Below are 22,837 nucleotides of genomic sequence, written 5' to 3'. Positions count from 1 at the left end.
TCCACCTTTAATAGCTTTAATGACTTGTATGTCATAATGAAGAGTGGCGTGTGCTGAACAAACATCTCCATAACCTCATTCATTAAGAGGCGAATCTTTCAGTATCTAATATTATGTCTCAAAGTCAAGTAAACAGTACATTTTGGTACAAACAGGCTGAGTTATGGAATTACTTACACTGGATGATCATTGCTTTGTGGGTGTGTATGTGTGACACAAAGGAGCAGACAGATGATGAAGTGGGCAGCACCTGCTGACCTGACAAGAGTCTGAAGGCCGTTTGGGCCAGAGCATCAGGGAGTACAATATAAACACTGATCAAATGAAAATTATAATAGAACATTAGAATTGTGAAGGGCTAAGAGATCCCTTCAGAAGAAACAAGCAATGAGCCTCGGAGAGTGTATATAAACCACTTTCTCTGCCCTAGGGAAACAAAATTCCTGATGTGGAGCTAGCAAAGGGAGGAAAATAGAAACAAGTGGGACTATTTAGAGCGAGGTTTCTCTTTCAGTTCCCTTGTGCTCTATTTTTCCTCTTGTATTGCACTTGAGAACCAACAGTCACTGGGAGGCTGAGCAAGTAGGTGCAGTCGATTGGCAACCAGTTGGCTCTGCTCCATGGAGCTGTTCTTGTTGGCAGCCCAGGTTTGGCTGAACACTGCTGTACTCAGGGACCCCTCTCCTCTGCAGCTTTCGTTTCTGATTTTCTTTGTTTTATTTTGAGTTTTCACCATTATCTATGAACACTGGAAAAATCATTAGCAAGTCCTGCTCTATTTTTACTAACCATTCCCTTTGAAATGGGTGGCCAGGTGAGATGGGGTAAACTTGTCCATTCTGACCCAGATATTTGTGGTGTTACTTTAACAACAGTGAAAAAGTTCCTGTGTGAAGAGGTGATTGTTAGTAAGCTTTATAATTGCCACTGTGGTGCTGAACATGTTTCTGAATCACTGTTTCATGTTTGATAGTGTAGGTGTCATGTTTGACAGGTCTATTAGTGTGTGCTGTGACGCTTCCCTGAGAGAAGGCAGAAACGGGTGAGCTCTCGTATCTGGGAAAAGACTTGTGTAGCTGCTTGTCTTCTGTGGATTAGCAGTACTTAAACTCCATCCCAGCTCAACACACAAACTCTGGGGGCTTGGAGCCTCCCATGGACTCCAGCAGAGTTGTGAAAGCAGCTCTTGGGTCAGTATTAGCTGTGTTGCCTGCTGGGCTCCGCACCACTGAGCAGAAAGGGGCTCCTCGGCTTGGTGACTCTCACCTGGGGCCAGCTCTCAGCTGGTGGTGAACCTCCAGGCACTGAATTAAGTTAGCGTGTTTGAAAGGCTTCACAAACTCACTCAGGGAAGAACTAAGTTGTCAGAATGTTCTGTGCTTCTTTCATGAGCTTGAAAATCTGTACATGAATAACTACATCTAACTGAAACCAGGCAGCAGAATGACACTGCCCTATTTCTCCATCTTGGTGAGGAAAAAAGCTAAAAATCATCAAGTTGATGTATTACTTAGGGTAATTGGAAAAATGAAATTTAGATTAAATTTAAATTCGAGTTTATTACAAGTGCCCTGCAGCACTTCTTACATAATGAGCCGAGCAAACTTCTGCTTTTTCCAAGTGCTGCCATAAACCACATTATTTCCTTAGGTAAGAACTTTGGCCAAGATCTCCATAATGTCTGTACCCCAGACTAGACGCTAAAAAACTGATGAGTTTTTCGAGTCCTGCTTGTGTTGGAAAGTGAAGCCACAGATTTAAATAATTAACTGTGGATGTGGATTTATAGTTCAGCTTTCAAAGACCTGACCTTTGGCAGCTTCCAGGGCAGCACCTGTGCACTTGAGGCTGAGAGCTCCGTGGTCATGCGGCGGGGAACTCAAACGGGTGGCTTTAAGCAGCACTGGTGAAGACCTGCAGGATGCTGCTGGCCTAGGCAGGGACATCTGATCTGCTTCTGAGCAAGTTTGTGAACGGACACAGGTTCCAGCCCACTGTTTTATAGCAGGCAAATTCAGGGTGGTTGTATTTGTGCCCAGCTGCCCGCATAAGTCTTGTCAGTGCTAATTTCAGCCATCCAATTTTAATTTGCTGTCGCATGTCTGCCAGAGCATTGCAGGAGGGTGGGAGGGAGGATATTTTCCCTGATGACTGCTGTTGACATTTGCAGAATAAAAGTGAAGTCAGCCGGTTGTTTGTTGGAGGTTTTGGTGCCTGTAGCAGTTCCGAGCCAGCTGGGATCACCCAGTGCCTGTCACCCAGCAGGGACCTTCCCAGCTGCAGCATGGGGAAAATTGCTCAAACTGTGTTGGTGTTGAACTTTGTTTTTGAGACCAGAGACGTCAGGGAAACCAAAATGATCAATCTTCCTGTACAATTTGGGGAAGCAAATGAGAAGGGATTGTATTCTTCTTTGCTGCCCCCACAAAAAAAGGAAATAATTCAGGAAACGTTCACATACACAGGCAGGCTCAGGGAAGCAGTGACGTAGGAAGGGACTGATGGCTTTGTGTACAGAAGGCATCTTGCAACTTTGGTTTTCACTAATGGCAGCTACTGCAGAAGCAAGGCAAAATTTGAGTCTACAGGGGGTGTGTGTGAAAGCTGATGTTTTTATTCTGGTTTTGTAGGCCTGAGGTAAGAGCATCAAAATGATGTGTTTGCTGGTGGTCCTGAAAAGTGCCTCTTCTCTGGCTGGATCCAGGCTCTGTATCTAAAAGCAATGAAAATAACTTCTCTTTCCTAGAAGGGTGGTGTTGAACTTAATTTTCACAAAATCACCTGTGTTGTTATTTCAGCAGTCTGGTGTATGGCAGGACCCCGAGCCATCACCACTGTGTGCAGGTCAGTGGTGGGGACACCTCCCAAGGGGAGGGGGGGGATTGAGGGGACAAAGAGAGTCTGAGTGAGCTGTGTTGGTAAGAACAGGAGCAGATAGAGAGCAAAGATGATGCCAGCATAAGCATGAGCCAAGAGTGGGAAAAAATGAGAGAGATTTGAGAAAATTGCAACATGAAAGATGTAGCGGAAGTTCCTGTGGAGAAGAGGAGGTGAAGCGGAACAGGGAAAGAAGTGGGAGGAGGAGGAGGTGGCGCTTCTATGCACAGTTAATAGCAGCCCCAAAGAGAGTTTTAATTGGAAACCTATTATAATTACCCACGGTTTTCCTCCCATGCGTTTCAGGAATGCGTGTGGCAGGTAGTGTTCCTTTTGGCTGGGTTTCTGATGCAGAGGGCACTGGGTTTCCAGCCAAGTGGCAGATCCGTGTTTGTGTTTACCAGGCTCTGAGCAAACACGTTAATAATGTCATTTGTCGTGGGAGATGACTCCGCCAACTGAATTCAGGTTTTTCTGTAGCAGACGGGGAATGCACTCTGATTCTGCCCTGTCTAAAGCTGCTCATTTTAACTGTTGAAGTATGAGCTGTTGTCACCTGGCAGGAAGACATTGACCCTAGTTGGTGCTAGAGGAGACCTTGAACTCATTGGTATGACCCACGGAGGCTCCTTCTAAATCCCCTGGGGGACTTTCTAAGTAAGGAAGGGGGTGAATCTGCAGCTTGTACATTCTTAATGTCTGGAAGGATGAAAAACAGCCATGCAGGGTTCCTAAAATTTGTTTGAACTTAGTTGTCCTTTACCTCTTTGTGGGATGCCAGTGCCACGTGCTGGAGAGCTGCTTTGAATGCTGGTGCTCCTTCAGAGGCTTCTCTGAGCGAGGCAGGCACCTTTCTGCTTGTTGGCAAGCAGGACTCAGATGTTATGGATGCATCTTTCAGATCCCTTTGGCAATTGAAAAGAGAACAAGTGGAAACCAGTGGCCACAATTTCAGTTAAAAGCAGCCACTTCCCACTCCACAGAAAAACCCTTTGGCTGGTGAAAGTGTAGAAATTTGGAGGTCAGTGAGGGGTTGGGTTAAAGCCAAGGCTTGAGAAGTGGGAGCTGTGAAAATTCCATAGCTTCTGCTGGAAGCACTGTCTCTGTTTTGTCAAATCACAGAAGGGTGTGGGTTCTTCACAGACCATCCGGTTCCACCTCCTGCCATGGCAGGGACACCTTCCACTAGCCCAGGTTGCTCCAAGCCGTGTCCAACCTGCCCTTGGACACTTCCAGGGATGGGGCAGCCACAGCTTCTCTGGGCACCCTGTGCCAGGGCCTCCCCACCCTCAGTGTAAAACATTTCTTCTCTGTGTCCAACTGAACCGTGGCCTGTTGCACTTTAAAACTGTTGTCCCTTGCCTGTCACGACAGATCCTGGTAATATCTCTCTCTCTGTCTTTCATATAAGCCCCTTTTATACATTGAAGAGCTGCAGTAAAGTCTCCCTGGAGCCTGTTCTTCTCCAGGGCGTACAACCGCAACTCGCTCAGCCTTTCCCTGTGGAAAGCTTCGGTTTTATTGTGCGGGTTTGTTTACCTTGCGAGCACTAAACCTTTAATAAACAGCTCTTACCCGTCAAGAGTCTTCCTTGACTACATGCCATCAACTGATTTAAATCCCTTTGAAGGGAAGGTGCTGACAGACTCCCCTTGCTGGCTGTGTGCCAGAACTGCTTCCAGATCATTCAAGGACGCTGAATGATAAAGGGAGATCTCTGTGTGTCCATGTTCATCCTCCCAGAGCATAGGTGGGGCTGGTGAGCCTTTGGGACCAGCCTGGTGGGCTCTGGGAGCTGTCAGAGCAATTTCTGCCATCTCTGTCCAGAGCATGGGAGTGAGGATGAGCACTCAGAAGAGGTGGCTCTGGTTTAACTTGGTGTGCAGCTGGGGAACGCTGATATAAAAAGCATCCAAAGTTTTCTGTCTCTTCTTTTTCACTTGTAGGTTTATTCTTCAGCCTAAAGGAGTGATTCATAATCAGCTCTTAGAAAAACAGAGAATAGCCGAAGAGAAAATTAAGGAGTTAGAGGTAAGTTTTTGGCAAGTGATGATGATGAAAGTAGAACATTAAAGGTCAACAAGATGCTGTTTGCTACATCTCTTGTTTTTATCTGGTACTTCTCATGCTGAAGGATTGTAACTAGATGAAACAGCCTGTTACAAGTAACCTACAAGTAACTCAAAGCACTTGGTTCCTTTCCTAGCTCTACAAGCCAGTAGGGATTGGTTGTTCGCTCTGTGCCCTGGTATGAAAACTGGGAGTGAGGGATTCAGATGAGATTGGTAAGAGCAAGGTCTAAAACAAGCAAAAGGATGTTTGTGTGGTTATTTGCAGCAGATAAGTGATGTAAAACTTTGCCAGTGCTTTGGGTATTTAAAGGTTACACTGGCTCAGAACAATTGCACAAATTCATGGAAGAGAAATCCATCGAGAATTACCAAATATGTAGAAATGGCATCCTGCTCAGGAAGTTCCTGAGCTAAAAATGTCTGGAGGGTGGGAAAGTATGAGGAGGAAGTACTGTATAGGCCTGCCTTGTCCTTACACTCTGCCCTAAGCATCTGCTTGGGGCTGCTGTTGAAGAGCCCATCTGTGGGGAGATGGGACTTTGTTTTGACAATGTGGTCAGAGCACTTCTGTGTTCTTGTGTTTATCTGGTTGGAGTATTCAAGGCAGAGAAGGATATCTAGGAAATAAAAAATAGTGTCTGCGCAAGTCCCAGTGTTCAAACAGGCTATCTAGTGAATCTTGACTATCTTCTTGTGGCTGCGTGTACAGCTTACAGTTCTTCTGAGAAGAAGTGCAAAATGTACTTTTCCAAGGCTGTTAGTGTGGTTTTTTTATAATGCTCCTAAAATATCATTAATAAAAACCCCTGTTTCTTGGTCTTTGGGGAATGACAGAGAAAGCAAAGACCAAGTTGTGTCACGCTGCTTTTCCCATCTGTTATTGTTTTGGAGAAAGTGATGTGGAGACCAAATAAGTAGGGACAAGCAGGAATAGGAAGTCTGTGTTCAAACCCACTCAGATCTGTGCAGTTCTGTCTCTGTTATCTCCTACTTACACTAAAGCAGAAGCTGAGTCTGGATTTTTTTTTTTAATCCCTTCTTAAAACTCATCCTGCCTGAGGAGCTGTGGAGCAAGTCCATCCCCAGATGTTGTGTTGCCTGGAGCATTGTCTGTGCCAGACACTAAGGGGGTTTGTGTTTCTGCCCATGAGAACTCTTTCTGCACAGGTCAACAAGAGCTCTGTGGACAGGCTGTGTATCTAAGGGGGTGTGCAGGCAAGGCACAGTCATTTTTATGGTTATGTGATAAAAGCAATTGTATCCTTGCTCCTTTGGAGCCATCCCAGATGCCAGTGGCTTTGTGCAAAGACAGCCCTGCAACTGGGGTTGGAGGACTTCATGGCAGCACCTCTGGCTTTGGAAGCAGGTGGAATGTGGCTGGCAGCACCTCTGGGTTTGGAAGCAGGTGGAATGTGGCTGGCAGCCTGTTTATAAACTGCCCCTGGGGTCCCTCCCTGCCAGCTCCAGCAGGCTGTGGTCAGCTTCTTGGCTACTGTGCCCTTCAGCTGTGCCATCTGGGTTTCTTCCTGTTCCTGGTGGGGAATTATCTTACCTCCTGAACTTCCCGGTCGCTGAGTTCAGCAGAATGGATGGAATTTCCCACAAATTATAACCTCTGTTGTTCTTGCACAAAGCCTCAGAACTGGCTGCTTCACAAATGTGTTTTTCTGCTTCATAGCTCCCTGTTGCTGAATCTCTGGTTATGGTCATTGAGTTGAAGTTTCCAGCAATAGCGACTGTCTCAAAAGGTGGTTGGAGTAGACAGGTGGTTCCCAGATGGGCTGGTTTTTCTTTTTAATCATGAATAGTAGGGCTCAGATTGCCAACACATTCAAAAGTTTGTTTTAAGTGAACATTCAAGTCCATCTTTTAACTGATCTCCTTCCAGTTGGCTGTGGCAGTTTTTTGAAGAGGGTTTTCCTTAGGCGTGGGATTCCCCATGGAAGAGGACAAGCACTTTAGCTGACAACTGAGATTTCAGGGGAAATACCTGAGTCCAATTCAGAGAGCACTTATCACAGGAGCGGGGGATTTTGCTGTCCTGAAAACAAGTTGTGACCGAAGCAGGAAAGAATGTGAAACTTTGTGACCTTGTGCTTCCACTGCTTCGTTGTAAAATAAATATCAAACCAAGAAAGGTTAAACATCCCTCCATTCATTATTAAAACTGGAAGGGTTTTAAAGCTTAGGTTTATATTTTACATTGTTAACTACCTTATGACTTACTCACATTTCTCACTTTGCACAGCTGAATCAGGCTGGTCAGAGCAATCCCCCAGTACCCTATGGTGTGGCTGATCTCATAACACATGTAGCTGAGCTTGAGGCAATTGTGCTTTGCTATGATGACATTATTGCCAAGGGTTGTGAAATGTGTATTTTTTGATACATGCCTGAATCTGAGAAAGGCTCTCCCCTCTACCTTGGTGCTGTTTGCAGAGGAGCACAGCACAGAGGGCTGGGTTCACTGCTGAGCTCTTCTGGAAGTCCATCCAGCTGTGTAGCAAGGAGATCTCCAGCTGCCTGTTCCTGAAAATCTGGCTTTAACTTGCTCCAGAGGTGTGAGCTGGTTTTGCTGACATTCACAGCTGCCAGTGAACTTTGAAAACCCTGAGGAGTTTTGTGCCTTTTCTCCCTCTGACACTCTCCACTGCAGTATGTGACTGTAGTCATTCCCTTTCCCTCACTTCCCTCGCATGGGTGTCTCCACTGTTGAAGCAGTGCATTGTATTTTTCAAGGCAGCATCACAAAATTGATGGGATGCTGCTGGTTTGGGCCTCCTTGCTGCTCACCACATGACAAAGCAGCAAGGACAGCCAGGGCTGTCCTTGTAAAGGGCTGGGAAAATAAGGCTCATCTGGAACAGGCATTATGCTTGGTGAGAGGAACTCTGTTCTGAAAGCACCAAGGGGTCTGGGTGTGCATGAGGGGGCAGTTAGTTATTCTGCAGAAGTTATCTGAAGAAAACCAAAGGTAGTTTTACCCTGCTTGTTAAAGCTATGTATGGCCGTGAATATATCTAAATATATATATTGAATCATAGAATGGTTTGGCTTGGAAGGGGCCTTAAAGATCATCTCATTCCACCCCCCTGGCTTGGGTAGGGACACCTTCCACTAGACCAGGTTGCTCCAGGTACAGGGCAGCTACAGCTTCTCTGGGCAGCCTGTGCCAGGGCCTCATCATCCTCGTGGTAAAGGATTTCTTTCTAATTTCCCATGTAAATTTCTCCTCTTTCAATTTGAACCCATTGTTCCTTGTCCTGTCACTCCAGTTGCTGGTGAAGAGTATCTCTCTGGCTTCCCTTCAGGTCCTGGAAGGTGCTATGAGGTTTCCACACAACCTTCTCGTCTCCAGGCTGAACAGCCCCACTGTTCTCAGCCTGTCAACTTCATACACACCTGTGTGGCATTCTGAACTTCACAACTTCTATCTAATCCTTTGGAATCCAAACAGACTGCCCAGGCTTGCTGGCACAATAGCTGTGCCTGCTGACAGGCTGTGCCAACAGGGCTTACCCAAACCTCCAGAGATTGGTGCCATGTGCTTCCTCACACACTGGCATGGGACACGTCCTGCTTAGCAGGAGCCATTGGATTTTTCCAGTCCTGATACTATCAAATTCTTGTTGTGTTTCACGGTGCAAGGGGTATGTGTTAAATCTATTTTGAAAGCATTCTAAAGGGATGAGCACAGACTCTTTTTAGCTCAGCAATGTTTGTGCAGTATTAGGAGAAAAACCAAGTAATGTTTTTCTTCCCTTGTTTTTAAGGAAACATGATATGTGAGGGGTGGAACAATGCTTTGTTTCAGGAAATGTTATCCGTTTCCATTGTAGGGCTAGATGGATTCTGTTTTTAAATGTGGCATTTTAAAAAGAACAAACTCTATGATGTTATAAAGACATGGAAAATTGATTCTTCGTTAGGGGTGGAGAAAGTGATTATCACTGTGTGCTTTCTCTGATAATATCTGATAGTCCCCTTCTCTCCTGCTATATTCAGCTTGTTTAGTTGTCAGGCGTTGTCAGACTAAATTGCTAAAAATAACAAATAAGGGGGAGGCTCTGCTGGGCAGCTCCGTCTGCTGTGTGCCACTGAATTTAGCTCCTTCGGGAAAAGGGCAAAAGCAACCTGCAGCTTTCTGGTTGAATTGGATTTTGGTTTTAAACTCTGACCACAACATAGCTGTGTGCTTGTTTCCCAGGCAATTCTTTCACATGCCTGTGGGAGACTGAAAGTTTACTGCTGCAGAGATAAAGGGTTGGTTGGTTTTTTCTCTGGCTGCCTGGAGTAGAAAATACAATCAAGACAGCTGTACCTAAAGGCTTGATTTCTAATTCAGAAATCCTTCATGCGATCCCTAAATTGGATTGGATTGGATTGGATCCATGTCCAATTTCCCTATCCCACACAGAAAATATCTTTGCTCTCCTTCCTGGTGGGGGAAGGAACACTGTGCTCTCAAACACCGCTGTGCTCCATGTTCAAAGCCTCAGGTGATGTTTGTGAAGTGACAAATTTCGTGAAGTTACGAAGTGACTGCACTGAAATGCTTCAAGGTGACCACCGACTTCTTCCCCAGTGTTGCCTGAGCACAATCTTGCTCGTGCTGCGGCTTCCATTTCTCTCATCTTTTTCTGGGAGCTTTAAAATGGCTTTGCTGCAGCCCTGAGGCGCAGTGGTGGTGCCCCTGCCGTGATGAGTCGGCTCTGACACTTGCCACAACAGTGTTTTCTTCCCCTGTGGGAACAAAGATTTCTGCAGGTGAGGTGTGGCTGGGGAGAAGCGCTGAAGCCTGGGGCAGGTATGGCTGGGATGGACCTGCTTGGTGTGGCCTCGGCCTCCGACGTGCTCTGGTGGCAGCTCTCCTTCATTTTGTACTGAAACCCTCAGCATGGAGGCCAATTCTGTGGGTGGCTTTAACGATGTGAAAACAAGCCTCTTGAGATTTGTGGTGCTCTTTGCAGACCACGAAGCGTCCATCAGAAGGTAGCAATTGTTAAGCTGTTCCCAAGTTAGACCTATTTCTTCCAGGGATTTACAGCGCAGAAGTTCTCATCGCATGGTTTGCTTGGGGTAGGCCAGTGCCCAGGAATGTGTGCTGGGCTCTTTAACTAAACAGGGGGAAATAAGGAATGCTCCTGTTTGCTTTGGAGAGGGGAAGCCTCAAGAATAACCCTCTGTGCATTAACCTGGAGCAGATTCTACTTTGGATGAGGGTGCTGTTCCCTCATTCCATTGCTGGCATGTGCGCACGTATCGGGGGCAGGATTTTAAACACACCTTGTCACTGAAGTTGCCCCTTGTTTCCCCATGTGTGCATAGGCAAGGTCAGTCCCTCTGCTTGCTGTAGAGGGAGGCAGGACACCTAACGTGGGGACAGGTGGAGTATGGAAGTAAATTTACCGTGTAGGATTAGTATTTGGGCTTGCATGGACGTTTTAGGAGGAAGCTATGGGATCTCCACAAATAATGGATGTTAGCATGAAGATGAGCTGCAGAGCCTCATCAGACCCTCGGTGGGGACCAGGCCAGGCAATACCCAGCATCTTGCATGGCTTTGTGTGCCTGAGGCAGCTGTGGGTGTCTGGGCAGGTCCTTCTGGACACAGACATTTTGGACTTGGTGGCGTTCCTGGGAAATGTGTTTCATCTTGACTCTCTTGGCTGGTGTCATCCCGTGTCTGAGTCTGTGCCCTCACTGAGGGTTGCTGCTGTGTTTCAGGCTGCAAAGCTGGAGGCTTAGCTTGCTTTTTGAGGGCATGGGTGGTCCAGCTGCCTGCCTGTCAGCTGCAGAGCATCCACAGGCACTCCCGTGGGAGAGCAGAGTGCAGCCTGCATGGGCAGAGCTGTTACCAACGGTCTTCCCTCCATGAGAGCCTTGTTTTGAAGAAGGGATTAGCCAAAGCTCATTTTTTTTCCCCTATAGGTCTGGCTGTCTTACAGGGAGGAGAATCTGTGTTCTCATTCCTGATTTTTGAAATGAAAGATACTTTGAGCAATTAGAAAAATAGGCTTTAAAATGACAAAATTTTGAGGAGGTTGAGAGTGTAATGGTCACAGAGCTAACGCTATCAGCACAAAATCCTGCTTTGTGGAGAGGCCTCCTGACACTGGACTGGGGCCACACAATTTAAGGTAAATACTGGAGGAATTGGGGCATAGCTAATGCTGCTCTAATTCTTTCTATTCCCTAAACTGACTCTGCTGATGGTTACAGGAAGAACAGGCCTTCACAGCTGTGAGGAATCATTCACTTCACTTGCTTTTTAATGTTTAAAGCCTCAAGGTCTGTCCTGTTTGTCAAAAATGTGGGTGGCAAAAGGATTGTGTTCTTACAGCTGAACTTCATGGGTGTTTCTCTGTTATGTGACTGTCACCTTTCATTGCAGACAGATGGAAATCAGCTGTGTGCAGCTAGCACCTTGCAGCTTTTAAAGGCAACAAGTGCTCCTCAGTATCTGCAGGGAAGGAGGTGGATCTGTTTAAAAGCTGGCTCTTAGTCCTGTGTTAGATTTGTTAGATAAAGATCAAATAACAGTATGTTCTGCTTTGAAAATTGTGTAAGAAGCTTGTCATGTGTTAAATAGTGCACAAGTCACTGGTTGCAAAACATGATGTTGGAATCTTAGAGGCACAGGGAGAAGAAATTCTCACATTTCGAAGGGGAAAGAGGATTCCCAGCTCTCTGGAGGGGTCATCCACCACCTTAGGCCTGGGATGGCTTATAAAAACTGGTGTCTCACCACATTTTTGTGAAGAATGCTTGTGGAATGACGTGTATTTATATCATCACATGTGTGTGGGTATGGAGTGGCAAGGCTGGATCTCTCATATGGAGCAATCATTCACTGCAACAAGTCTTCAAACTCGCAGGTTTTTGCAAGCAGTTGTTTAATTAGTAATTCTTTGTTAGTCTTCCCTGTACTGCAGACTGCAAAGTAAGCACACAAACCAGCTGAGAGGGCAAAGGCTTTATGAAGGAAGAACTGGAATTTGATGACTTAGCTTTCACTGTTCCTACCTTTATTTTTAGGTGGATAATTGTAGATTTTAAAAGCAAGAGAATAATTAATGTGGGGGTTGTTTGCTTCCTTTTAAGTCCTTTAGAGACTAGTTATAGATATGCTTTCAAAATAAATGCATCTCAGAACTTCTTTTAGTTTCTTTTTTGGGGGGGGAGGGGGGATTACTCTTGATTAAAAAACCCCCAACAACCTAACAGAGAACTTTTCAAGCAGCTCTTGCCAGTACACTCACATTCCTCTGTCATTCAAAGGAAAGTGAAACACATTATGTATTAATAAAAACCCACTTCTGCTGCTGTGTCTAAATGGTTTTGTCCATCCAGGAGCCTACATTTAGTCATCTGAGCCTGAAAACATTGCTTGTTTCCTCTGATTAGCATTAAGCTGCCTTTATGGTTACACTGAAATCATTTTAACACCAAGTTGGTTGATAAGTCTGTCGTTTTAGAGCAGGGTCTGATTCATTGTCAAAGCTCTCCTTTGTGCTTATGGCTGCAGAAGTATCCAAAGCAACGAGCTGAGCTGGATGCGGGTCCCTCTCCAAATTCCTCCTTGCATGAGTAATAATTAGTCACAAACCCAGCACTGCTGTCCTTGCCTTAGTCACCAGGCCCCTGCAGTGGCTCCTGGCTGGCCTTTGTGCCAAGCAGCTCTGGGGAGGGGGATTATCTGTGCCCGATAAACCTCCATCCTGCTTCCATCTCCTCCTCCATCTCGCCTGGGGAGAACAGGAAACGATTATTTGGAAAGCGTGCTCCTGCCTGTTGGAGCCCTGAGCCAGCCTTGAGTCAGCTTTACAAAGCCACACCTTGCTCCCAGGTATGCAGGGCAGCCCTCACGTCACGCTTCCTGCTGTCCCCACCGCCCGGGTCACCCCTGCTCCATCCCTAATGCCTTGGTGGTGGGCATGTGGCTGCTCTGAGTTCAGGGCTGTCTGAACGGGGTGGGGAGGGGGGATGCTGCCTAACTGGGAGATGACATCATCTTTTTGTTGCTGATTTGTCTTTGAAATTTATGGAAATGATTTTTCTTTTTAAGTGGCCTTGTTTGGCCAGGACTGCAAGAGCTGAAAGGTGTGGTGTGGTTTTGCAAAAGTCCTACTGCCAGGAGGAATCCCGATGAGCCACACCAGCTCTGTGGGACCACAGAAACTGAGGCACTGGGTTAGGGAACTTACCACATGTTGCAAGAGGCAGTTTGGTGAGGGACGCTTCCGCTGAAACAGAACGTGGGGGTTTTCAGAATCTCTGTGAGTTTCCCCTCCCCAAGTTCTCTGTTCGACCTGATTCTGCTGTCATAACCCTGGTTAGGGTGCAGTATCTGACCTGGAGCAATGTACTCCTGGAAACTGCTCTACATGGGAATTGTGCCAAGAAGGGGTGTCTCTAAAGGAATCCTTTGGGTTGATAATACATTTCTGCTGCCACCTACTGAAAGGTTCCTATCGACTTGCTTTTGTAGTAGTTCACATCAGGCTGGGCTGCAGGAGTTCACTGGAATAATCCGTCATTTCCCAGTCACAAAGAGGAACTGTCTCCATCTCTGCTGGAAGCACTGCCCTGTGGCTCAGACCGTGGGTCTGCAAAGTGCTGCTGCCACAGGGCTGGGGTTGGGCAGAAAGGCTGGCAGGCAGGCTGGCTTTCTGCCCCTTGCCTTGCCCCTTCTTCTCTTGAAGGTACCAAGTATGGAAGTTAATGGGGGCTTTTCCAACTAAGCTTTTTCAGAGTATGTTCCTCAGGGTTTCGAGGTGCTTCAGTAATGATGGGGGAAGCCCTGCTGGTTGTGCTGTGGTAGGATCAGTTCATTATTTGCACCAACAGTTCTTTAGGCAGGTGCTTTTAAAGATTCTCCTGAGTTGGCACATGTAGCTGTGTGCTTGATGTTTTCTCTTCTACACTCTAACCCAGGTAGTTCTGAAGTGACTGTGGGTCCCCGTTACTTTGTGGAAGGAGATGAGGAAAAAGGGTCTGAATCATCACTTCTCCTCTTAGGTATATGGCATCACGCTTCTGTCAGCAGCTGTCGTCAGAAACCAGCTGGGCTCCCTTCCTATTCCAGGTCATTCACTCTTGAGCAAACTCTGGGCAACTTCCTGAGGCAGTAACTCTTCTTGGAAAGTCTTGAAGTGTATCTAAATATTTGGTGGTTGCTGTAGAGTGGTAATTCCCAATGTGTACATGTGCCATGGTGTTGAACTGGGTGAGGACCAGTGCTGGGTGGACCCACCAGGGCGTAGGGCTGCCTGCAGACCTACCCCACCCCATTGCTGGTGTCCATTATTTCAGCTTCTCCTGGAGCAGGAGCAGCTGGATGCTGTTCAGCAGGTCCACCTCCGTCCTGTTTAGGGGTTCCAAGTGAAATCCCATTAAACAGAGCACATGTCCCCAGCACATCATCTTCTGTGGGCTTAGTCTGACCGAAATGTTTGCCTTGCCCAGGGTGTGTGTGCCGGGGCTCGGAGCGCTGTTCTCCACAGGGACTTTGGGCACTGCCAGCCCCTGAACAGCAGCAGTGCCCCAAGAGTGAGGGCAGCTCGGGCTGCTGCTGCCTGGCCCCCAGTACCCGGGCAGCACAGTTTGCTGTCCTCCCAGGGAAGATCCTTTTCCAGCCAACCATGTGCTCCCAACTCTAGCTCAGGATCTGCTGATCACTTTCCCACAGAGCCCTCAGGGAATGCCAAAAATGGTTTGAGTTAACTTTGGGGGATACAGAAGCTCTTGGCTAGCTGCAGGTTTACTGAGGTGGTGTCACAAGATGAGTTGTCTCAGGGCTCCTCTTTGAGGCACTGCATCGTGCCTGAAGACTGCAGCGTTCCTCAACGGAAGCCTTCTGAGTGTGAGAGTGGGATGCCAGAATCCGGTGGCTGGTAGCCAAGCAGGCTGAGAGCCATGGGAAGGGAGGGATTCTCTGGGAAGGGACCTGCCAGCTTGTTTTGTCCTCACAAGTTGGGTGTAAAACAAGTTCATAGAAAAACAGTTTAAACAACAAAAAAAGGGAGAAAAAAGAACAGGCTGAAATGAATAGGCTTGTCCCAATACTAGATGCTTAAATTTCCATGGAAACATTTTTGTTTGGGCTTAAGGAAATCTGTGTTTGCAGGTCAGAGGTTGAAGCTTTCTTTCACTTGCAGAGGTGACGTGAGAGAAGTGGAATTTGAAGAACAAAAGTCGATAAACCATGACTTGTCACAGGAAACTCACCTGTGAGTGGGAGGGTATGGCAGCATGGATGGGCAGGGCTGCCGTGTCTGTTCCCTCTGGGAGCACAGGGCTGTTTGGGCTCTTGGAGTGGAGCGAGAATGCTGTGCCCTGTTCCACTGAACCACCAGCTCGAGCCAAGGCCCTGCCACACACGGGGCTGGCGGCGGCCGACCCGCTCTCCCTGAAGGCAGAGGCCTCTGAATCACAGTGCTGGGAGGAAGACAGTGCTTTGATCATCAAAAGCTCATCCAAGAGAAGCTGATTAATAGTTTTTTCTTTCTGTGGAATCTGTGGATGCTGGCTCTTTAATCTGCCAGGAATGCCAGGTCCGGGTGCGTCATATTGAGAAGCACCGGCCTCTCCAGCAGCGTGATGCAATGGGAGCGGAGGTGGGAGGCTGGAGCAGGAGGTGACTTCCCGCCGTGTCAAAAGGCCATGGGCCACTTCTGTTAACCACAGCTCCTTTTCTTCTTCAGGGCGTGAGCTGTAATTGTATTTGCATTCAATCTAGTCTTTCCACAGCTGCTGCCAAAAGCAAACAGCACAGAGCTGGTCAGGGAGCAGGCGCTGCTCGCGATGGGGAGTGAAGGGTAAGGGAGAGCCGAGGAGCGGGGTGGTGGCAGGGGCGAGTCCTACGGCGTTGTTTGGCTGCAGCCACCCGTGCCAGGGCACAGGCTGGCCACGCCAGCACGCCTTGGTCAGGAGCGTGCACAGCAAGGGCTGGCTCGTGGTGCTGCCTGCACAGCCCCTGGCTGGGGCCGGCCAAGCTGGTGCTTCCAGGAGCCTGCGCTTCCTATGCCAGCAAAACACAGAGGCAGCTGGGGCTGGTGGAAACCCCCAAGAGCTGTTGCCTGCTCCCCCCAAAGCCATTGCCTGCAGCCCCCCCACAGGTGTGCGTCCCACCAGGCCCATTGTGTATCAGTGCCCTGCCCTCCCTTCTCCTTGCAGGCAGGGCTGGGGCTGGTGGTGCTTTCCCTGCCAGGCTGGGCAGCTTTGTCTGCGGAGCTGTCAGCTGTACAGCCACCCTTCCTCCTGGGAAGGGTTCCTGGCAGCTGGATGTGATTGTCTGTCAGATGGGGCTGTGTGAGTGGTCAGTCCCATTTTTGGCTGCACGTCTGATGACGTGGCACAGGGTGTTTTTAGTCCATGTAGCTGTACCAAACCACACACAAGTTCACCCCTTGCCCCACACACGTATTTTAGGAAGGCTGCAGGAAGCCTTGGAGTGGAGAAGGCTCCTGAGAGCTGGCAGGGGAGAATATGGGCCAGGTTGGTGACCCATCTATGCTCAGGGGTAGGAGAGGTGCAAAGTCCAGTTTCTGAGCCCCCAGGATGTGCTGGGAGGCGCAGCTTGTGGGTTTGGCTCTGCTGCCCAAGGAGGGATCTTGCCCTCCATCCTGGTGCCAGACAGCTATTAGCATGGCAATTCTGTTACCAGAAAGCAGATTTCAGTGAGAACACTTCCTTTGGGGCTAGTTTTGAGACAGATCATCAGGGCTGTGGTTTGTCTTGTTCCCAAGTGCTGCAGCCCTTCCTGCCTGGGGAAGGAACTGTTGTTGGGAGTGGTATTAGCTTAAAGGAATTAGGAAACTGCAGGCTGGGAGGCATTGACTGCACTGGCTTTTAGGGGGCATCCTCTGTGGGTTTGCACCCTGTCAGTGTTCTGCAGATGGCCCAGACCTCGCTGGGCTGTGGCAGCAGCCGTGTGTCGGTCTCATGTCCCAGTGCAGGTGGCAGAGCACTTTCTGTGTGGTTCAGAAGGGGGATCAGGGGGCTGTCACTGTAGAGGAGAGAGTGGATGAGAACTGGTGGGTGGCCTGTGGCAGGAAGAAGTGAGGATGCAAGAGCTTGTCCTGGTCTGGAGCAGGTCAGCTGGCTCCGTTTTGGAATGTGTGTGAAGCGTGCTGTCCACCTGGAACTGTGTGGCTGCAAATCCTGCTACCTTCCCACGTGCCCTCTTCCATGCAGCCTCCAGCTCCCCTTCCTTGCTCTGTGGGGGAGAAGCTTCTCCAGCACTGATGGGACCTGCAGCCCTGGGTCATCCCTCCCTGTGAGTGAACTGTGCCTGGGTCATGGGAATGCACTGACCTTTGTCCGGGAGTGGCGGGGGCTGGCAGGGCCTGGCACTGTCGGTCAGAGGCTGTTCCTCTGAAATAAGTTTCAGTAACACCCCACAAGAGAGTTTTGTAAAATAATTTTCTAGCAAGTGGCTGTGGGAATTGTGAACCAGGAGGGGGAACTGGGCCCTTGCTGTGGTTGGAGCCCTTGGCTGACACCAGCTGCTTCCTGTCGTGCCCTCCAGGTTTCCTTGTCACTGCCTTGCCACACTCCTGGTGAGACTGCAGGGGGACAGCAGCACGCCAGGTCACTGCTGTGGAGCCTGGCCCTGCTTGTCAGCCGGAAGCTGGGGCTTTTCTGGGAGCTCAGTGTCATGTGGCAACTTCCCCCTGATGCCTTCTCAAAGCCAGTCTCCTTTCTCTGTTCTTCCCTGGAGCTGTGTGGCTCAGGCAGTGGCATCTGGGGCCAGTTTGGGCACCCACCTTACCTGTCCAGAGGCCCACAGGAGCTGGGGGAGGGTGAGGGCAGTTTAGGGCACTGGTGTGGCGAGTGAGTAGGAGCTCTGGGTCAGCAGCTCACAGGTCATGCAGCCACCAAAGCCAGAGGTGCAGGGCCAGTGTGCTGCCATGTCCCCTTGGGCTGCTGCCATGTCCCCTTGGGCTCCAGACTGGTGAGCACTGGAGCTACAGCTGTAGAAGTGAAACCAGAGGCTTCAGAGAGCAGCGGCCCTCTTTGGTTTCACGAGGGACCGAAACCAGCAGCACAGTTTTGGCATTGCCCTGGGAATTCCCACAGGCTGTACTTGCCATGGCACAGGTAGCAGAGGATGATCACCTGCAGCAGGAAACACATTTTCCCAAGGAAATGCATCAGCTCAGCGGGTGCTGAGGTGAAGCCCAGCAGCCACAGGCTGGCTCAAGCCAGGGGCTCAGAGGACATAGGGTTAACTAGGGCTGCGAGTGCAAATGAAAGCTGTGAGTTGGAAGCTGGAGGTGGGGTTTGGGGTGCAGGGTGGCGTTCAGGGAACAGATACCACCAGCCTGGCAGGTCTGGCTGGACCGGATCAGCCTCCAGCATGACTTCAGAGCTGCGCTGCCGTGTCTCTGCCCCCTGCTGTGAGTAGGCAGAGCGTGTGTCAGCTGCTCGCTCGGCGCTGCTCCCCGGGAGAGACGGAGTTTCCTGTCTAGACCCCAGTAATCTCAGCGAGGAGGGGTTTGCACGCAGGCTCCTTCTCCAGTGATTACCGAAGCAGAAGCCGGGCTGCAGTTCTCCCTGCCTGGGGAAGAAACACCTCGCTTCTGCCACGTGTCTCGGAAAATGTGGCGCCCGTCTGCTCCTCGCTTGCTCATGATCCGGGCTGTGGGCTGGAGTGGGAGCCAGCCCCTGTGCTGGCTCCGGCACTGCCTGGCTGCAGGACAGCTCGGGGAGTTTGCAGCCCTCCAGCTGCGGGTGCAGGGCTCCCCTTGATGCTCGAAGGATGCTCCTGGAGCCCAGGGATGGGACTCTCTGGAAACTGCTTCTGGGAGGGAGTAGTGGGAGCAGCCCAGATTCTTGTGCTTCAAAAATTAGGTGACCAAGGAGAGTGAGGGAAAGAAAAATTCCCTGAATCCTGCCCTGCCTGGGGCTGCAGGTGCTGCCTAAGTGCAGAAATGGCATTAAACCCAGGCCCTTTGCATGGGGAGGGCAGAGCATGTCACTGTGCAGGGTGGGCAGTGTGGGTCCACGTGGGTGCTCCTCTGCTGCGTCAAGGTCCCTTGTCCTCGTGGAAGTGGGGCCAGCAAGGCTTCCCAATGGGATGTCTGAAATTCCGCTGCAAGGAACATGGAGCCGTGGCTGCAGCCTGCCAGCTCCTGGGCTCTCCCAGTCCTGCTGCACAGCCTGCCTGTGGAGAGCTGCTCTCTGGAAGTGTCTCCTGCTGCCTGGTGGGAGCAGGAGACGGGGCCAGGGGAGAGGACAGGAGGGCAGGACCATTTCATGCACTAATTCAATGGTGTTCAAAAAAACTTTAGTAAAAAATGACCCCCCAGAAGTCAGCTCTACTGCTGCCACTCTCCTCTGGTCAGCAGAGCGAGGTGAAGCTCAGAGCCACGCGGGTTTTTTGGGCCTGTCTCCTCTTGCTGGCCTCAGACTCAGTTCCCTATGTGTGAAATCCCTCGATGTCTGTGCGGGCAGCGTGGGGACAGCACGGCGGTGACAGAGCCCTGCTCCTGAGTCACTGAGTCACTGGCACTGGGAACCTGTGGCTGCTCTTCTTCTCCCTGTGGTTTCCTCAAAAGCAGTTCCTGTAAGCGAAAGGGACCCTATGTGCCTGGGGACCACAGAGAGGGACAAGGAACCCTGAGCCATAACCCTGGCCCTGGCTGTCAAGAGCAGCCTTTAGTATTTAAATACAAACCCTTCAGCCTTTAGAAGCAGAGCTGGGATGGGCCTTGCAGCTGAGTGAGCAGCTGTGCCATGGCAAGGGGACAGAGGGGCAGTGGTGGCAGCAGGACTGCTCCATGGGCTAATGGATTTTCAGCATTACAGGACCACAGTTTCAGGGGCTCACGGAAGTCAGGGCGAGGCTCTCAGGGCAGCATCAGCAGTTCTTGCCCTTCACCTGGCCTTGGGCTGGGTGGGCTTTGGGGGCCACTGCTGCTGAACTGGGCTCCTGGCACTGGGGAGGTGACTGGTAGAGCCTCTGGCAGGATGCTCTGGGATGAGGCCTGGACTCCTGGAAGTTAACAACAATCCTGCCAGTGCTCACTGGTAGCTGGCATGGCCCAGAGCAGGGCTCTACATGGGCAGCACGGGAGCCTGTGCTCACAGCAACGCCGGAGGAGACTGTTGTGTCTGTTGTTTGGAAACCCAGAGAAAATAGTCCAAAGAGCCAAGCACTGATTTTTCCAGCCACAGAGGAGCACCCAGACTAGCAGGAAAAAACACTGCATGCTGAATTCCTATCTTGGGATGCACATCTTGGGGCTGCTTCCCTGCCAAGCCCAGTCTAATTACAGATGATTAAGGAAACACGTATTTGGTGATGATGCCAGGGAATTTCTGATAGAAAGGAGGATATAGGGTTAGAAAATGGCCTAGCTAGGAAAAAGAACCTTTTGTGCCCAAGGAAAAAGGGTTTTGCTGTGTCTCCATCAGGAGGCCTTGGCGTGTCAGTCCCTCTCTAGGCTGCAAGAGTTATAGGATCTGATTTGATTTCCTTCCTTGCTGAGGTAGATGGCTCCCACTTTTTGCAGTGCCGCTGTTGCAACAGCCCCCGCAGCTCTGAGGTTTCAGGGGGGAACAAAATTCAGTCTGTGTAAACATGAACCTGCCCCTGTGCCTCTGGGAATGTGTAACTGCTGTCCCCACATGGGACACCTGCAGTGTGGTGGGTGCCCCAGCCAGCACCCACAGCTCTGCTTGGGCAGCTTTGGGCCCTGGTACCCAGGTGTGTGCTGGCAGGGCTGGGGGGGGATCCTGATTTTCCTCTGGTTTCTGCCTTGCAGCAGAAGAAGTCGTACCTGGAGCGGAGCGTGAAGGAAGCAGAAGACAATATCCGGGAGATGCTGATGGCCCGCAGGGCGCAGTAGTGGCACCCCTGGGTGCTCTGGGCTGATCCCCATTGCCTGACCCCCCACCCCACCTCAATAAAACACTGTGTGGCACACAGCTCCTGTCTCTGGCTGCTCTCCCTGCATGCGTGTGATGGAGAGATGGGGTGGTGGGAGGAGTTGGCGTGAGGGGCCTGCAGGAAATCGTGGTTCCCTGGAGTAGCTGTACCCTCATCCAGTGGACACCCACTGCCTGGTGTGGGCACTGGGGAAGGTCCTGCTGGGGAGTGGTGGTGCGGGAAGAGGGAGGTGGGCAGGGCTGGCACAGGCACAAACACCACCAGGGTCAAGGACACAGCCATGAGCACAGGCACAGCCATGGGCACGGGAACCGGCTCTGGCCCAGCCAGCCCGCGCCAGGAGGTCGTTCCCGCTGCCCCAGGTCATTCCTGCTGTTCCGGGCCGTTCCCTCTGTCCTGCTCCGTTCCCGCTGATTCCGGCCAATTCCTGCTGATCCCGGGTCATTCCCGCTGCTCCCGGGCCATTCCCCTGTCCCGGGCCGTTCCCGCTGATCCCACTCCACTCCCCTGTCCCGCTCCATGCCCGCTGATCCCGGTCCATTCCCTGTCCCGCTCCATGCCCGCTGCTCCCGCTCCATTCCCTGTCCCGCTCCACTCCCCTGTCCCGCTCCGTTCCCGCCGCTCCCGTTCCATTCCCGCTGCTCCCGCTCCATTCCCTGTCCCGCTCCGTTCTCGCTCCATCCCGCTGCTCCCGCTCCATTCCCTGTCCCACTCCGTTCCCGCTGATCCCTCTCCATCCCGCTGATCCCGGTCCATTCCCTGTCCCGCTCCATTGTCCCCCTCCATTCCCGCTGATCCCGCTCCGTTCCGTGTCCCGCTCCGTTCCCGCTGATCCCCCTCCATTCCCGCTGCTCCCGCTCCATTCTCTGTCCCTCTCCGTTCCCGCTGATCCCGCTCCATTCTCTGTCCCGCTCCGTTCCCGCCGATCCCGCTCCATTCCCTGTCCCGCTCCATTCCCGCCGATCCCGCTCCATTCCCGCCGATCCCGCTCCATTCCCGCCTGCCCCGGCAGCCCCGGCGGTGCGCGGCCGGACACCGCCACCGTGTGGCCCTTTTGGGCAGCGCACCGGCCCGGCCCCCGCCGCTCTCCCCAGCGCTTTCCAGAGGCTCCCGGAGCTGGGGGAGTTTCCAGGTCCCGTTGCCGACCCCCCCGGGCTGTCATCCCATAGGCACACGGGGGCTGTCACACTCTGGGCTGGCCCTTCGCTGCCCCAGGCTCCCAAGCCGTGTCATCTGGCTCACCACACACGGCCCCAGCTGCAGCCGCTGTCCCACAGACACGGGGCTGTGGCTGCTCCGCCCCGGCAGGGCCATGGGCACAGGGCAGTCACACGCTCCACTTCCCCCCACCAAGGAGAGCGAGCCAGGGACTCTGCTCCTGATTCCTTACAGCTGCCAAGGAGGTGCAGTGACAGGGAAGGTGACAGTGCCCATTCCCAGGGCAGGGACCTCTAGGAACCAGGACACAGACCCGAGCTTATGGCTCCAGAGGGGCAGCCCCCAGACGAAGACTCCTGGGGAGAGGGGATTGCAACCCCAGACACATCAGCTTGCCCCAGACCAGAGCCCCAAACTGCACTGCTGAGCCCAGAGTGGAGCTGTACAGAGCACCTGGGCTGCACCACCAAGGGACAGCGAGTGCAGTGCCCTTTGCAGACAGATCCGAGATCCCTGGGTGATCTCCAGGCAGTGCCACACAATGCCAGTGTGTGTCAGGACACCAGGGTCAGCTTTGCTCCCAAGGCTGGGGGAGCAGCACGGTGGGACACATCCCCCATGGAACCAGCAGCAGGTTTTCCCCACTTTTCTGCAGAGTAAAGCTTTTTATCCCTTTTCTGGCCAGGCGTGCCATGGAACAGCTTCAGCTCTAAATCCTCAGCACTAGATTAATCCATGGCTTGTCTCTTCTTACCCATTAATTTACCTCCCACAACCCTCGGGGCTCTGCAGCGCGGGCTGAGGGATCACAGCTTGGGACCAGCCCTGCCCC

The 22,837-nt window shown here is 51.1% G+C and overlaps 1 protein-coding gene across 1 annotated transcript in view; it reads left to right on the top strand.

Moving 5' to 3' along the window:
* The window catches only part of PFDN1 (prefoldin subunit 1), a 31,606-nt gene extending 10,720 nt beyond the window's left edge, over window positions 1–20,886 (top strand). The window contains exons 3-4 of the mRNA XM_032125100.1: window positions 4,824–4,908; window positions 20,723–20,886. Coding sequence (XP_031980991.1) covers window positions 4,824–4,908; window positions 20,723–20,806 — 169 coding nt within the window. The 3' untranslated portion in view covers window positions 20,807–20,886. The remainder of the gene's footprint in view (window positions 1–4,823; window positions 4,909–20,722) is intronic.
* Window positions 20,887–22,837: the final 1,951 nt, after the last annotated feature.

This window comes from Corvus moneduloides, chromosome 15 (genome assembly GCF_009650955.1).
Source record: "Corvus moneduloides isolate bCorMon1 chromosome 15, bCorMon1.pri, whole genome shotgun sequence".
NCBI classification, from domain to species: Eukaryota; Metazoa; Chordata; class Aves; order Passeriformes; family Corvidae; genus Corvus; species Corvus moneduloides.
The sequence above is the reverse complement of the archived record's forward strand: the minus strand, read 5'-3'. Positions and strand labels throughout refer to the sequence as shown.